The sequence below is a fragment of the Varanus komodoensis genome, unplaced genomic scaffold (genome assembly GCF_004798865.1).
Source record: "Varanus komodoensis strain SLA01 unplaced genomic scaffold, ASM479886v1 scaffold15, whole genome shotgun sequence".
Classification (NCBI taxonomy): Eukaryota; Metazoa; Chordata; class Lepidosauria; order Squamata; family Varanidae; genus Varanus; species Varanus komodoensis.
In genome coordinates this window covers 26,884,741-26,900,634 of record NW_025335440.1, presented here as the reverse complement: position 1 = coordinate 26,900,634, position 15,894 = coordinate 26,884,741, and the positions used below count along the sequence as shown (strand labels likewise).

The 15,894-nt window shown below is 44.9% G+C and overlaps 1 protein-coding gene across 2 annotated transcripts in view; it reads right to left on the bottom strand.

Annotated features, from left to right (window-relative positions):
- ADAM22 (ADAM metallopeptidase domain 22) overlaps positions 1-15,894 on the bottom strand; it is a 135,084-nt gene that overhangs the window by 68,564 nt on the left and 50,626 nt on the right. For both annotated transcript variants that reach the window (XM_044425179.1, XM_044425180.1), the window contains exon 4: positions 15,049-15,115. In XM_044425179.1, the coding sequence (XP_044281114.1) occupies positions 15,049-15,115 (67 nt within the window). The remainder of the gene's footprint in view (positions 1-15,048; positions 15,116-15,894) is intronic.

Genomic DNA, 15,894 nt, shown 5'->3' with positions numbered 1-15,894 from the left:
TAACTTTCAGCAAGCTGCTATCCTCACCCCAATCTATCCTCTTGTCGTGAGGATAAAAGGAGGAGTCACAGGCAGCATCCTGAGCTCTTGGAAGAGAGGGCAGGATTTCAGACATGATACATAATAATAATCTGATCTTGCCATTCCCTCACACTGGCCTCCTTCACTTCTAACAGGAAAAGGACTTGGGGAGATCAAACAACTGCAGTGACATTGCCCAACGCTTCCCTGGAAGTGCGATTCCCACTGTGGCCATGCTTCATCACTGGCAGGACTCGGTTTGAGTGCCAGCAGATTCGATGTTAAGGATCACAGCAGTGGGGCAGAAACACAGGCTTCTTGGGGATTAGGGGTGTCCTGACAGTCGGGAGGGAGAGAGGAGCCCCAAACAGTAGGGCTGTCTACTGTGGGGCTGAGAGATGCGGGAGCAGGTAGGGCAGGCAGCACGGAACTGCAGGGGGCCTCGCCATGACGGTCCCCATTGCCACGTGCCTTGGGGGAGTCCACAGTTGCAGGCCTCTCTGTTGGCCTCTCAGGAGCAGCTTCTATGCATACGGTGCTTATGGGCCGGCAATGTATGGCACAGGAGGAGCTGCACAGCACACAGATGAGCAGGCCTGCAGTTTGCGGCCTGTGTAAACCTAACTCCCATCACACGGAACGACTCCCACGTAGCACAAAGGCAAGGGTTTAAGGCAGTCTTTCATTCTAATTCTAAAAACTGCACTCTCCAGCTAACGCACATCCAGGCAGTTACTAATCCTCCTGTCACTGGGAGAGCACCCAGTCCTCTGCGGAGCAGGACAGCTGGCAATTAAAAACAGGAATCCTTTCTGAGCGGCTCCCACTGCTGCTTACCTTCTCCATACGTTGGAGGAATTACAGGGGACCACAGGTCTCTATGCAGCCCCAGGGAGGATGCCAGAGGACTCAACAAAAAGAGAGGGGTTGGTAGTGACTCCTTCCTTATGCACCGGCCCACCCCTTAAGATCTGGGTCAGGGATCCTTCTTCAGGAGCCCTCTTTGAAGGAGATCAGGAGAGTGGCTACCTGGAGAAGGGCCTTTCCTGCGGTGGCAGCCCAGTTTTGGAACATGTTCCCAGAGAGGTGCTCCTGGCACTGACACTATATTCATTTCAGCGCCAGGCCAACCCCTTTGTATTTTCACGGTATTTTAAGAGTTGATCAGTTTTAACATTGGTTTTTATCAGGTTTTATTTATTTGATGCTGCTTTTTTACTGTTGTATCGGTGTCCTGAGACTCTGGTAAAGAACGAGGTAAAATGCTTTGGCGAATGAATGAATGAATGAATGAATGAATGAATGAGGGTTGGGTGTTAAGCCAGACCATTATTTGTGGATCCCTGCTTATATCATACCTGCCAGGAACCAAACCATGCTCCAGAACTGGGCTCTTTCAGCCTGTTTCTATTATATAGAGCAGGGATGGGCAACACCTGGCCTGCTAATCACATACCCCCCTGTCCTTTTTGGGGTCCCTCCCACCCCCACTGTCAAAATTCCCATCAAACGTTGCCATCACAATTTCCCCTGCTTTTTAATAGAACAGGCTGTGGTTTGCCACCCAGTACCCTGGCAGGAAAAAAGTGAGTTGTGGGGCGGGGGGGGGGGGGGAGGCTACTTAAATCCTTTTTTCTTGTCATGCTACCAAATTTTGGCAATCAGGCAGCAGGGGCAGCATCCCCTGTGTGTTCCAGGGGAGAAATTTACCCCAGATATTGCCCAGATGGAGTCCACGGAGGCTTTGCCTCTTTGGCTTCAGAATAATTTGCATTTGGGTGAATTGCTACAGAGAAGTCAAACAGGGTTTCATCTACACAGACAAAATGAAATGACCTTGATCTGATCCACAGATTTTATACCTCACCTCTCTCTGTTTATGATAGGCATTACCATGGATGTCTTGACAGTCACTGGCACAGATAAAAATCAGAGCAATCCTGCCAATAAGCACTCTTTGGTTGTGTACAAAGAACGTCTTTTTAACAACCTGAAGCCATCTTCTAAAGTCAATATCACTTACACTGCAAATGTTCACTCTTTCCCTTGCAATAGGCTGTGGTCAAGCCAGATTTCTAGGGGGTTTGTAGCCCCTTCCACCTCTATTCTGCAGCACTTGAAACGTTCCAGCATAAGAAGCCTGATAAACATTCCTGTAATACAACAACTTCGTTTGAGTGCAATTGGCACTGCCAGGCAACCAGAAGTGCATCTGCAGTGAAATTTTTCCACAAGCAAAACTGCATCTCCCCATCGATTGGAAACATTACTAAGCCACTGTTAGCGAAATGTACCAGGAACAAATGAATACCCAAAAATTAACAAAATTGGTTTTTTATAGTAGATGAAATGAGCTTCTACTGTTCTGGCGTGCCTTAAATTTCCAGTAAACAAGCAATGCAGAAAAGTCCGCTATGCAGTTTGGCCCTTCCAGCCATTGAACTAAAAGCATCACTTCCAGGTAGCAATAAAATGCCATCCTTCTCAGCTCCCTTCTCGACATCCTTTAGCCACCAACTTCCACAAGCAGAGAGAATCAGTGACATTATTTGCTAGTCATTCTGTTGCCCTGACTTGGTCAAGCTAATGCGTTTTGTGCTATTTCTGAAATGCCAACCACTGATTAGCCTTTTTTTTCCCCTCCAGCAGGCAGCCATTGCAAGGTTACTGGGTAGAGAAATTGCTATCCTCAGCAGGTCGCTAAATCTAATTACCAATTGCCAAAGTGTACGCAAGTTTAAGTCAGCAGCAAGATCACGCACTGTTTCCAAGTTTTTTATATACGTCCTTTGTAGAGACGAGGTTCACTGTGGAGGGAAGGAGGAAGCAAATGCAGAAGGTGCTTGGCTAAAGTGGTCTTGTAACATTTTACACGTTGCAGAGAAAAGTTCCACACCTGCCAGTGTTCCTTAGCCAGCATGGAGGCCTGAGGAATGTGAGCAGTGTAGCCCGTTTTCTTTCTATACATGCAAAGGTGGCACCTTTGGGGTGACGTGAAAACTCAGCTGCCAGGAAAACTTTCCTCAGGATACAATGAAGCTTCAGCACTGAACTATGGCGAGCCCCTTTCCCAACCTGCCACCCTCCGTTCATGTTGGCCTACAACTCCCCAAATTTCCAACCATGCTGAGTGATGCAGCCAACGCATGGGGGGCGGGGGGGGGGGGACCAGGTTGGGACCAGCCGACTTAGGGTGAGTAGCACATGACTGGGTGGCTTATACTAAGAGGGGCAATCCTGAGAAACTCCCAGGAGATTTGGCATGGCTTTTTAGAAACTGGGAAATCTGGAGAAACTTAGATGGTTCGGAACAGTCTAACAGGCATTAGATACGCTGCCAATACATATGATGAGGAACATCTATTGCTTGGAGTGAAGGGCTAGGAAAACATTGGGTTTCATTCAGTCTTATACTACCTTTTCAAATCAGTGGGACTTGAATTAGCAATGAACTGGCCTTGTGTGCTAGATCCTGGATCTGCCTTCCAGGAACAGAAGGGCAGATCTGGTTCTGCTTGATGGGGGTATCCCCTCCCCCTGCAACACAGTTCACCCCATTTAGCAGGGTCCCCCAACCCTCTGCATAATATATTCAGGGACCTGGAGAAGGTGTCAGTGAGAAGAGTGAGTGGGCTAGGGCACATCCTCTTAAATTGCCTAATTTCCCCCCCCCCCATCATGCCTAAGTTTGGAATCTACTCTGTATCTTTTTCTTCCATCCATCCGTCTCTCTTTCTGTCTCTTCCTAACCCTTCCACTGATTGCTAGAACACACATGAAGGAGTAAGGATAGACGAGTGAAGACTTCTACATTTTCTATATCTCAGTGGTCAACAGAAAAATGTACATTATCATACTTGCAACACTATGTGTCCTTCACGAAATCCCTTCAAACTGGAAGAATAATGGGAGGGGGTGAATGGAGGGGGCTGGGTTTGGGGTGCACGTAGATGCACACATCTGTTTTTATTCAAGAGTCATAAAACCTTCACTAAAGAGTTAATAAAAAGTATATAAGTTTAAGACTTCTGCTCTGTACAACACCTTTAAAATTAATGTTCTAGAGCTGTATGTACTGAGCTGTATGTACTAATGTACTGAGCTATAGCTCAGTACAAGAATCCCATCTATTACTTGGCCCAGAAAAAGAGGATTCAGAGTTGGGCGCAGTGCAAGCTCACCCACTTTGCTACTCCCTGACATCTGGCAAGGGAAATGAGACAGCATCTGCTCAGAGAGCTGATTCACGATTGCTTTTCCTGGAAGACAACAAAGCTAGTTTTGAATAGCACCTAATTCCCGAACCTGCCCGGAAATGACGGCACCTGGGGGGCGTCAGGTTGGGAAAGACCAACCCAAAAGAGAGCTAAGCAGGCAAGGGAGCCAGGGAACATTTATGTTCTGCCTTATCTCTTCTAAAACCATGAGTAATGAGCACGCCAAACTCTAAGGAACAGTTCTTAAACAAATTCACTTCTCTCCTGCTTCTTCGGCCACTTGCATAGGATGTGGGTCACCTAAGTGAAAAGCAACGCCTACGCACAAATGTGTATAATAAAACCCAGAGAACTGCCTTTGTCCAAGGAAAGCAGTCCTGGTACAGGCCTATTAAAAACACAGAGGTGGTGAGAAGTATGTAATCCTTCCAAAACCACTTCCAACCTCTCTCTCCCATATAGAGTTCTAGAAAAGCTGTTACATTTTTGGAAGAAGTGGTAAGAGAAAACTGGGGGAGGAGAAGAGTTGGATCTAGATTTAACTGCATGCAACTGGGCAGATGACAGAATTCCCCACCCCTTCTCACCAGAATGATACATTCCGGCCCCCAAAAATGCAGGAGAAAAGAAGGATTTCCCCAAAATTGGACAAGGACACCTTCCAAGGGCAGAGTTCATAGAAAGCAGCTCCTGGCTTCTATCCACTGCATTTATTTTCACTCTTAACCCCATCTTTCCACACCAGAGTCAGTATTTAGTGCTGCTAATATTTATTTGCTTGTTTGTTTGTTTGTTTGTTTGTTTAAAGCTTTTATAGATGTCTGTTGGGAAAATTTAGATAAATCCTGGCAGAAAAGGGATGCTTATGTGTCTTTGCGTTATAAAATCACTGCACCCCTTTCTCAGGAAACACCTAAAAATTCCAAGCCAGGTTACTGTTTGGCATTTGCTGTTACTTTAAGACATGGGGCTTGATGGCTTCACCAAGATGCTGCCAGGGCTATTGTTTTGCTGATCAGTAAGAACTGGTCAGGCTGCCAGGTTAACAGCATTGCAATCACCCTCATTTGCATGCCAGGACTCACAATAATCCCATGATCATTAATATCCTGAATCAAATGCCATTGTATTCAGCCCCCACTGCAGACCTCTCACCTTCTTCTAACTGCGTTCACCTTATTTCGCCATCAACTGCCCAACTGCTGGGCCCATGTGACTCAGAATCTATAAAACACTCTGTATATGGTCTAAAAGTTTGTAGTTGGCGGTGCAGACCAGTGCCCGGCAGCATGCTGTCATAAGTAACTGCAGGGGGCCTGGGTGATCTCACCCATAAAAACGCTGGGGTTCAAGGCGATTCAGTCTTCCCTGCGACTCCTGGTAATTTATTCTCGCTATTAGTAAAGAGGTCCTGACACGTCCCATTACTATACAAGCAGTGGGGCAGCACTGTCACTAATGCTTGCTCTGCAAAGAGGGAGAAGTCGCTATTTGCCCGCAAAACTCAGCTGCAAGCTTTACCACTCACATTTGATGACATATTAGTAGCAAGTGCTAATGCTGTTGCACTAGTGTTGGCTTATGCTAGTGCAACATCATTTGCACTAACCTGTGATGGTGCAGCATAGGCCCCAGATGGCAGACCAAAGTAACAAATCAACAGTGTCCAAAAACAGTTCCAAAATAAAAAAGAATCAAATTTAACAACATTAATGTATGGCTGTGAAAGCTGGACCATAAGGAAGGCTGAGCGCCAAAGAATTGAGGCCTTTGAATTGTGGTGCTGGAGGAGACTCCTGCGAGTCCCTTGGACTGCAAGGCGATCAAACCAGTCAGTCCTAGAGGAGATCAACCCTGACTGCTCTTCAGAAGTCCAGATAGTGAAGATGAAACTCAAATACTTTGGCCACCTAATGAGAAGGAAGGACTCCCTGGAGAAGAGTCTAATGCTGGGAACAATAGATGGCAAAAGAAGAAGGGGATGGCAGAGGATGAGGTGGCTGGATGGAGTCACTGAGGCAGTTGGTGTGAGCTTAAGTGGACTCCGGAGGATGGTGGAGGACAGGAAGGCCTGGAGGAATGTTGTCCATAGGGATGCGATGGGTCAGATAGAACTTCGCAACTAACAACAACAACAAAAATAAAAGAGTAGGATGGAAGTAGCCCACAGTAAAGAAAACAACAACCATCCCAGTGATCGGGAAGGAGCATGATCAGAGGACCACACTGGGTTTTGCGGGTCACTGTGGCCCCTCGTGCTGGCACAGCTGCATCACATCAATTGATGGGAGGCAACAGGGCAGCACCTCTCTGTGCAAGGGATGTTATGACGTGTGTGTGTGTTCAGGCACGTGTGCACAGACTCTGAAATTATTTCAGTCCATTGCCTCTAATGAAACAAGATTTCACTTCAGTATTATGAGCCACATTTTATTATGCCACTCCATGAATGCATTCCCTACACAGAAAATTGCCCAGTGGCAATTTCTTAGCAAATATCACTGACCTATATAAAGGAAAGATTTCTTGCTGTGTGACTTCCCACTTAATTTTGACAACTACGGAATCAAGGCTCTGCAGAGCACAATACTCCACCGCGGAGGCACAAGCCCCTGCTGCCTTAAAATCATGCATTCTGAAATCATTTTAAAAAATTAAAAGAATTGTTTGTGTGGGGAAGGGAGAGAAGAAAACCACAACTTTGGAGTGGGAAAGACTGTTGGATGGCAGCATGCGACACTTGCGACCCTCCCAGCCATGGTTCCGCATTGCATGTAAAACTCTGAGTTGGTCCTGAATTGCCTGCTTCACTCCTGCACAGACATCATATCACTCCACAGAGACAAAGACACACGGACTAGTGCAGCACCTGTCAGACATGCTCGCGTTCACTGCTCCTGCGCTACAAGAATGGCTGAGACCGTCTGAGGCACAGGACGGAGGCAGAAGGTCAAACAGCTCTAACGGGGTTTGCACAATGAAAGAGAAAATTAGATGGCCTCGAGTTAAAATTACATGTTAACAGATCTTTACACCACCTTGGTGCCCTCCCCAAGGTATCAGGACAGCTAGAATTCCCATCATCCCCAGCCACACTGTCTCAGTTGATGGAGGTCATAGTCCAACGACTCTGGGATGGCACCAGGGTGAGAATGGTTGGGTTAGCAGCACTGGACACAGCATTAGATTAGCTTGACAGATGGGTATTCCCACGTTTGCTACCACCTTTTCTACCTTGCACACTTTAAAAGTTTGCCTTAATTAACAGAAGCTTTGAGGTTACCAAGATTTGGCTGAAAAGAAATAATTAAGACAGAGAAAACTAAGTAATTAAGGCTTCCTGTCAAGCACAGCTCTGAAAAGGTTGAACTCATAGACCCTGCTGCTTTCACACTCTTAACGAAATACGAGGCACTATTTTAAAATGCATACATTTACCAACATATACCATAATGCTGAATTACTCTTTTAGTCCCTAACAGTGAGTTCCCTAAAGAGGCTGCTGCTGCTACAACATGGACTCGGGGGATATATTCCCAAATTCAAAGTGGCTGGGAAATAGAAAAGTAGAATAAAAGTTCAAAGATCTCTCTACCATAGAGGAGAGACATTTCCTCACCTGAGTGCTTTATTAATGTGTTGTGCTACAAGCCTCATCATCCCCAGCCTGCATGGCCATGGAGGATTAGAGTCCAATATAAATGAAGAACACCAGGTTTGGGAAGTCAGGCATAGAAGTGGGCTTTGAGAAAAAAGGAAAGTACACTAGTTAGAACACTTGTCCCTTTAATCTGGTATTATCTACTCTCAGGAAGTACAGACTGTAGACCTGCAACTACCCATAGGCCTCTGGGCAGTAGATTTGGGAAGGATTTCTGTCTTCTTGTTGTTTAACAATATCATCAACCAAAGGGCTCCACAAGTTCATTTTTGTAGGTGACAACTGCAAGCACTTTGTTCCATTTTGGAACTGAAAACAAAATTCATGGGCTCTGAATGCTCCAATTCTGTCTTTTGCACCCAGCTCCAGTTAATAGGACCTTAGGTGTCTGCTAAAAATCAAAGCAGATCTCTCAAGACTTACTCACTATCTGTACTGACTCAGAGAGACTCTCTAGGTTTTCAAATCAGCTCTAACTGGAAACATGAGGGATGGAGTCTATATTAAAAATGCACAATCACAGAGGAACTAATATGCCATAGTATCACAGTATATGTGCCAATTACAGCTTCCCAAAAGATAGTTAAACAGTGAAACCCACATTTCAGTGCGACCATCAGAGCTATCTACACACTGCTTGTACACTTCAAGAATTTTATCATGTCTTGTATTAATGGGAAGGGGGAGATTTGTCATGACCCAGAACTATTACCCAGGACTGCTGTGTTTAAATTGTGTGGTATATCAAATATATATTGATTCTGGATGAGCAAAACGTCTATTGGTATAATGCTGATGGGATAAGTAAGGAGCATCGGGGAACAGATTTGAGTACTCAGTTGAAAAGGAGAGTGGCGTAGATTATTCAGACCATCTCTTTCATCTCAGTGACAGTCCCTGTGACATGATAACCAAAGAAAGATAAAAAGACCGAGCAATCTACTGCGACAGTGTGGGATTTATATGAGTTGAATGAATGTGTGATGGGAGGCTGGAATGATTCCCACATAGTCTCAAGTGAGGGATTACAGTATCTGAACAATGCACTGAATATGCCTTTTGCTTCTCAAGTGCCTCTTGCTCCTTAGAACGACGCCACTGGTTTCCACTCCATCAAGTACTGACCCCTCAGCAGAGGAGCAGCTTAGCTCACTAAAAAGGACATCCAACAGATGCGGCCTTTTGATGCCTGTGCACAAATGGTCAGTATTATAACCAGTCCTTTCCATTGTTGCAGGCACACCAACTAAACAGGCATTTTCATTCATCTAATTCCTTTCAAGTAATCTCAAGCTTAAAAATGCAAAGCTAATTGTAAAACCAAAATGATCTGGCTTTTTCAAATAAATACAGATGCCACCTCTTCCACTGCATCTCCAAACAGCAGAGCACTGATTTGCAGAGGTCAATTTTTAAAATATAGTCAGTGAGGTGAGCATATCTTTATACCACCTTGGTGCCCTCCCCAAGGTATCAGTACAGCTAGAATTCCCATCATCCCCAGCCACACTGTCTCAGTTGATGGAGGTCATAGTCCAACGACTCTGGGATGGCGCCAGGGTGAGAATGGCTGGGGTAGCAGCACTGGACACAGCATTAGCTTAGCTTGACAGATGGGTGTTCCCAAACACACGCTTATGGAAGTAGGCTAGCCAAGGGAAGAAAGGGGTATTTGTGCGGGCTTATCTGGGGTTCTTATTTGTTTGAGCTTCTGCTGATCCCCCCTCCAAACATCTGCCACACTAGCAAAACCATTTTCTCCAATCCCACAGTTCAGCTGGAAGAAAAGTTAGCCATTACATGAGAGAATCAGTGGCTAGAATGAGCAGCCATTCTTGATTACATATTTCCAAAAGGGAGCATTAAAATAGGCACCTGTATATGAAATTCAGTCTACAAATTGTATATTGGTAGCCAAAAGAATTGGATAGTTTGAAAATGCTGCATAGCAGTGTGGTGTACTCCATAACTTACTTATGTTTTTGTTTGTTTGTTTTGACATTCTTGAAATACATGGAATAATCCTTTGTATCATCACATTGTCTATGTTGTGGTTTGGAAAAATCATCTGTCCCAAAGGCAGTCAAAAGATAACAGCAAAACAATAATCACACTGTCCATTTGCGCTGCACCATCCTGGGGATGCAGGAAGTCTGGGCCCCTTTAACCCAAGAATAGAATCCAGATTCTCCAAACAAAAACAAACAGTGTTGTTTGTCCCTCTCCCTGCTTCACTGTCTTTTACTTTCTTCATTTGTTCTCAGAAAGTGCCTTTGCTCTCTTGCATGGGTGAGAGAGCAAAAATAATTTTATTTTCACTTTTCCACAGGCACGGCTTCCAATAAACTGTGCCAGGATAGAATACAATTCAAGTACCCTTGTGTATCTAACAACGCAATACTACACCCTAAACTAAACTAGAAAACTAGACTTTTCTAAACTAGAAAAGATGGTCTTATTAGGAACAGAGGGGACTTCTTTATACCAGTTGAAACAAATTGTCCACTTAGCCCTGTTCTGCCTACTCTGACTGGCAGCAACACATCCACCCATTTTCCAAGCATCAATCTTGCCTTTGAAAAAAAGAATTCAGGAGGCTGCCTTTCACCAAGTCTGACCATTGTTCCATTTAAGGCAGTATTGCTGCACCAAGTGTAGGAAGAAATGTGCAACCTAGAAATAAATTAGCACTTGTGATGGCATATGCATGGATTCAGTTTTATTTCTCACACTCTGCTCCAGTCTGTCAGTTGCCCACTGGAAGAATTTTCCTTTGGCCTTCCAGAGATGGAAGACACCAGGCTGGCCAGGAGACCTGGGAGGGCGGCTGTGTTCTCAGGGAAACATGGGTCCGTCCCCTCAGGAGGAGAGTTCTGCCTCTGAGGTACAGGCTGAGAAGTAACCTAGCCCCTTAGAACATAATGACTTTATGAGGCAGATCTGTAGCGTTCCTTTAAGAAGAACTTGATTAGAAAGAAGGGACTGCTCAGCATCAAGGGACTCCTCCTGCAACACACTTCCGCTGATCCCATCTCCACATGCAGATCAGGAGCCACTGGCAATGTAAGTTTGCTGTCTAGCTCTTTTCATTTCTGCTTGCCTTTGGATCATTACAGTGCTGACTCCTGTCAAGCTGTTTTTAGAGTGTGCTTCTTCTTGACTGACTTCCTGGATTTTGACCTTGGCTGTGCCTCAGACTTCTCTCTAGAAAACCCCTACTTCCCTGGTAAAATTGAGCATGACCATTTGCCTGCTCAACTGATTCTCTTGGTATTTGCCTCTGCATTTGATAGCAAAGAGGCAGTCTGGGATCACATCTTCCCAGCTGATATAGATGCAATGAGATCTTCATGCCAATGCAATCATCACCTATGCCTATGTACAAATTTCTTGCAAGTATCAAGAATAACGTTTTGCACGCTATATTTTGCATACATTGTCCTAATGTGGAAACATATACTAATGATAAATCTACCTCAATTATGTGTACTCTGGAGATGTTCCCATTCCTTGTTGGGTGGTTTGTTTGTTTGTTTTGTGGAGGGGAATAAAAAGACTAGCAAGGATTAAACCCAGACTGTTCTTCGTGCCTAGTGTGCTTTGCTACCCATCTTTTGTCTTCCAGATTCATCACACAAGTGCTTCTTTCACTTGGTGAATTAAGACCTGAGAGTCAAAGTAGTCTTGGGTGCTTTGTAACTTCAGTAAGTCTTTCCTAATTATGTTCATTTGATTCTGCCTGCAGTCAGCTTCTAACGCAAGGTGCAAAACAACCACCAGGTACAAGGAACAGATGAGGGGAATCTGCAGTGCTGTACAGCTGCCTATTTATTGGAATTAAGCAGGACATTAAACTGCAGCTGCATTGAATGTTATCCCAACATCCTCCCTGCAAAAAATCCCAGTAAGGGGGCGGGGGGGGGGGGCGCATTTTGCAGTGGAGAAAGGAGCAGGGGTATAGGAAGTGCTTAACCTACTGAACAAACCACGGTTTCCAACAGAGCACAACAACCCCACAGAAGAGACCCTTATTGTGCACTGTACTTTATCTTTGAAATTCTAATCGGGAAACCCTAGGAGAAAGTGAGTTAACACATGCCAACAAAAACCTTGCGTATTATCTCCCTAGAGGAGAAAATCGATGCAAGAAGGTTGTGGGAGGGGACTGATCTCCTGAGTCTCTTTCATTCCTCTTTGGTTCTGGGAGAGCACAGCAATGTTCAAGATTGCAAGCACCAACTTGGCTCAAGCAAGCAGTTAGCGAAATAACGAGAAAGCACGCAGAGTGCTAATTAATCCACACAACAGTAGATGGAATGACAATTAGTGCCAGTTTCTCTGTCAAGATCTTTAGAGGGGGTGATTGAATTGGAATTCCTTCCATTGCCAGTTTTACTACTGCAGCTAAATATTTATTCCATGATAAAATAAAGCCTATTAATTAAAACCACAGTTGAGGCCATCTCATGTAGGTTTCAGCTCCACCAAGTCAGGAAATTGGAGCGGCGACTCAGACTCGTCCTGTGATCAGTGATGACGTTGTGCCATGTCACATGTTGTGCTTGCTTACAATTTACCCTCTGCACAACAACATTTTTCCTTGTTCTTTCAGACCTAAATCTGGATTAGGAGGCTGGAGGGGGCCGGGCCAGCAAATGTCGCATTTCAGCCTTACTGTGTATCGCTAGAAGAATCTTCCTGTGAGTGGCACATGCATAACTGTTGCTTACAAAGAAATGCAATTGCATGAGGAGGCTTGTTTTCTAGCCGTTTTTCTCGGTAGCCAGGCAGGCAGCTGGGGTGGAGTGAAGTAACAAAACGGATTCAGCCAAGATATCAAATTTGGGTGTAACAACCACAATTAACACAATCTGAGATTGACCATCCAACTTCAAACCATGATTTCCAATCATGGTTCCTTAGCTCAAACAGCAGTTTGCTACCTGGGACAGATTCAAATTAATTAATATGCAAGTTATATAAACCATGTTATGCTAGAACCAAACCAGCAAGTGAACTTGTGGCTGGTAACTCCAACCTAGAGATGAACCAAACAGAATCTTTGACAGGCAAGTGAGTCAATGGCATAAATATAAAAGTATTTATCTGTTGTTTAGACCCAAATTACAGTGCATGCTTTTTAACCAGCTTGCCCGCCTCTTCTCCCCCAAGGCCACTCTCAGAGCTCAGTCTGAGCAAATGGGCCTCGCCGGCAGGTGAGCGTGCTGAGAGCTGTGCGGGAGTGGGCAACCAGCTAGTAAGGGTGTAGCCACCACCACGACTCAGCCAGACAAGGCAGCGTGCTGCCTCCTTGCCTCACCACAGTGACCACCAGTTCCATTTGGGTGCTGGACAGGTGTGAATGTGTCTGTGACTTCTGTCTTCCCTTCTGCAGGAACAGCCAAGAAGCAGACGAAAGGCTCCTAATCCAGGCGTATTGAACTTCTTTCAGCCTAAGGAATGGATCCCATTCCAGAGAAGTCTGTGGGGACTGTTTCACAGTGGTGGGTGAATCTCAAACAGGAAAGGAGCGGGGCCAAAAATGCCTACAATGCAAGTGCTTTTCAGCAAAAAGTTCTTGTTGTCAGCCACTAAGACCTGGAAGCATTGCAATCATTCAGAAAGGGAGCACAGATGGTGCACAAAGGTAAGGAAATCACCAAACAACTGGTTCAGGCCAGGTTTGGAGCCAGGGGGAGGACGTCGCTTTCTGGGGAACCACAGAGATGCCAGTTCGAAACCCCAAGGCCTGAAGCCCCGTAGCTCTGCACTAATGCAGAAGGGATCGGGTGCAGTAGGAACTGCAAGAACACCCCAATTCCCCACAGGACTAAATGGGCAGCTCTGCATCACTGAAGGACCATGCAAGCATCGTAACACACATTACTCAACCATCACACTTAAAAGTCCAGGCATTCCTATACCACGTCTGCCAAAAAATTGCACTGACTTTTGATCTGCTGAAAAGGCATTCCAATTAGAATCAGCTAGCTGAATTGGCTGAATCAGGACCTAATTTGGTAAAAAGGGATTTGCTAGTAGTCCAAAGTGTTTAGATTTTCCTTTCTGTGTATATTACCTAACAGGCAAAAACTTATGTCCATTCCTTAACGTCATTTGTTATGTTTTGTCTCTGCTTCAGGTTATATTTAGAAACAAACAGATTTTTATTGTATACATATGGCACTCTCATCATGACTATATTCTTAACATAAATGGAGATATTTTTATTTAAAACATACACATTTACATCATCTAAAGCCCCAATTCCTCTTGGCCACCAGCAGCAATGTGCCACTGTGCTATCGTTAAGGGCAAGAGGCAAATATTGTGTGGCACAACCAACAAAAGCGTGGCCTCAAGCGCTGGGACAGAAATCAGCAATCACAATAGATCCACAAGCTGCAATACTGAACTTTCCTGTGGGTCACCATGCCCAGTTCTGGATGCTCTGTGAATGGAATGCACTATTTTTCTCTTGCATGCAGCATGCCTGATCTTGAATGTTCTAGGCAGGCAGCTGAACTACTGTGGATTCAGAAGGTGGATATTATCATAGCAACATGTATGTGAACCTCTACTCAGCTTTTCCCAAGCTGATGCCCTCTAGATGTTTTGGACTACAGTTCCCATCATGCTGGCTGCGGATGGTAAGGACTGTAGTGCAGTGTATCAGGAAGGCCTACCCAGATTATTGCTGCTATGCTGTATGTGTGTCCCTGGATCGTGTCTATCCGTGGTTGAATATTCTCAACTCAGCCTGCCGTTGTTGCAATTAAACATGCTTGTGTAACTCCTGCCACATGCATGATGCCAGGGCTAGAAAGGGATTGCTTCTCGTGATCGATCTACCATCGGCTGTGGCTGGGAGGCACTTCTGTCCATGCTGGGATTCAGCTCCGCTTAAAAAAGTCCTCCATGCTGCCTTTGTAGAGACAAGCACTTGGTGAAGAAGTGAGCATCTGCGGTAACCCAGCAGAACTTTTGCTATCTGTGGTGGAACATGAATCAGCAACAACAGCAAGAAAGATGCCGCCAAAGAACAAAACTTACAATGTTTTAGCACAGTTTTTAAACAACTCAGTTGCCAGTGTATGATCCCCAACAGCAACAAAACTATATAACAAAAATGAATATGTAAAATCTTACTTTAACTTCCACCATCTTCCCACCATGTTCTATATGCCTCTCAAGGTATTCTGAAGACAGCAGATCACTGCAATGAGAGAAAAAGTGAGGTATAATATGTTCTGCATTATTCATCATAATTTAAAATATTTTTATGCCACCTTTTGAGACAAACACTCTTCAAATTGCTGGACAAGGTAAATTTCAAAACAAGAAAATATGCAGTACAACCAACTAAACACTCAACTTATTGCATGTAAAAGATCAACAGCAGTAAAAATAGGCATCCATTTATTTAAAAGCAGATGGGAACAGCTAAATCGTTAAGGCTTGTGGTAATGCATGCTGCCAGGATGGGGCCACTGCAGCAAAGTCCCTCCCTCTTGGCTCTGCCAGCCCAATGAATCTTACCAGTGGGCACATGAGCAGAACCTCTGTGGTTGATCTTACAGCACTGCTTGGTGGACAGTTCACTAAACACCGGCCTTTGAAAAGCACAACACGTAAGAGTAGATAGTGCCTGAAACATCCACTTGCAGAGAAGTGGAAATGCAGAGAAGCCAGCAGTCCTATTTTACAGAAAACAAGACACTCCTCTATTTTAGCGAGCTGACAGGGCAGCTGCCCATCAACATTTCACACCTGGACAGAAGGCTGAGGGGTGGCATCCGTGGCATCCAGCCAGCCTTCTCCACTATGGCGAAATGCACTGAAGTTCTTCCAAAATGATCGATTCAGGTTCTAAGGTCTCGTATATGTTATACAACCTGATGGGCTCATTGTTCTCTTAGACAATATATTTCCTCTGCTTCAGTGAGGCAGCCATCCTATGGTGAAGGGCTGTAGCTCACTAGCAGAATGTGCTAG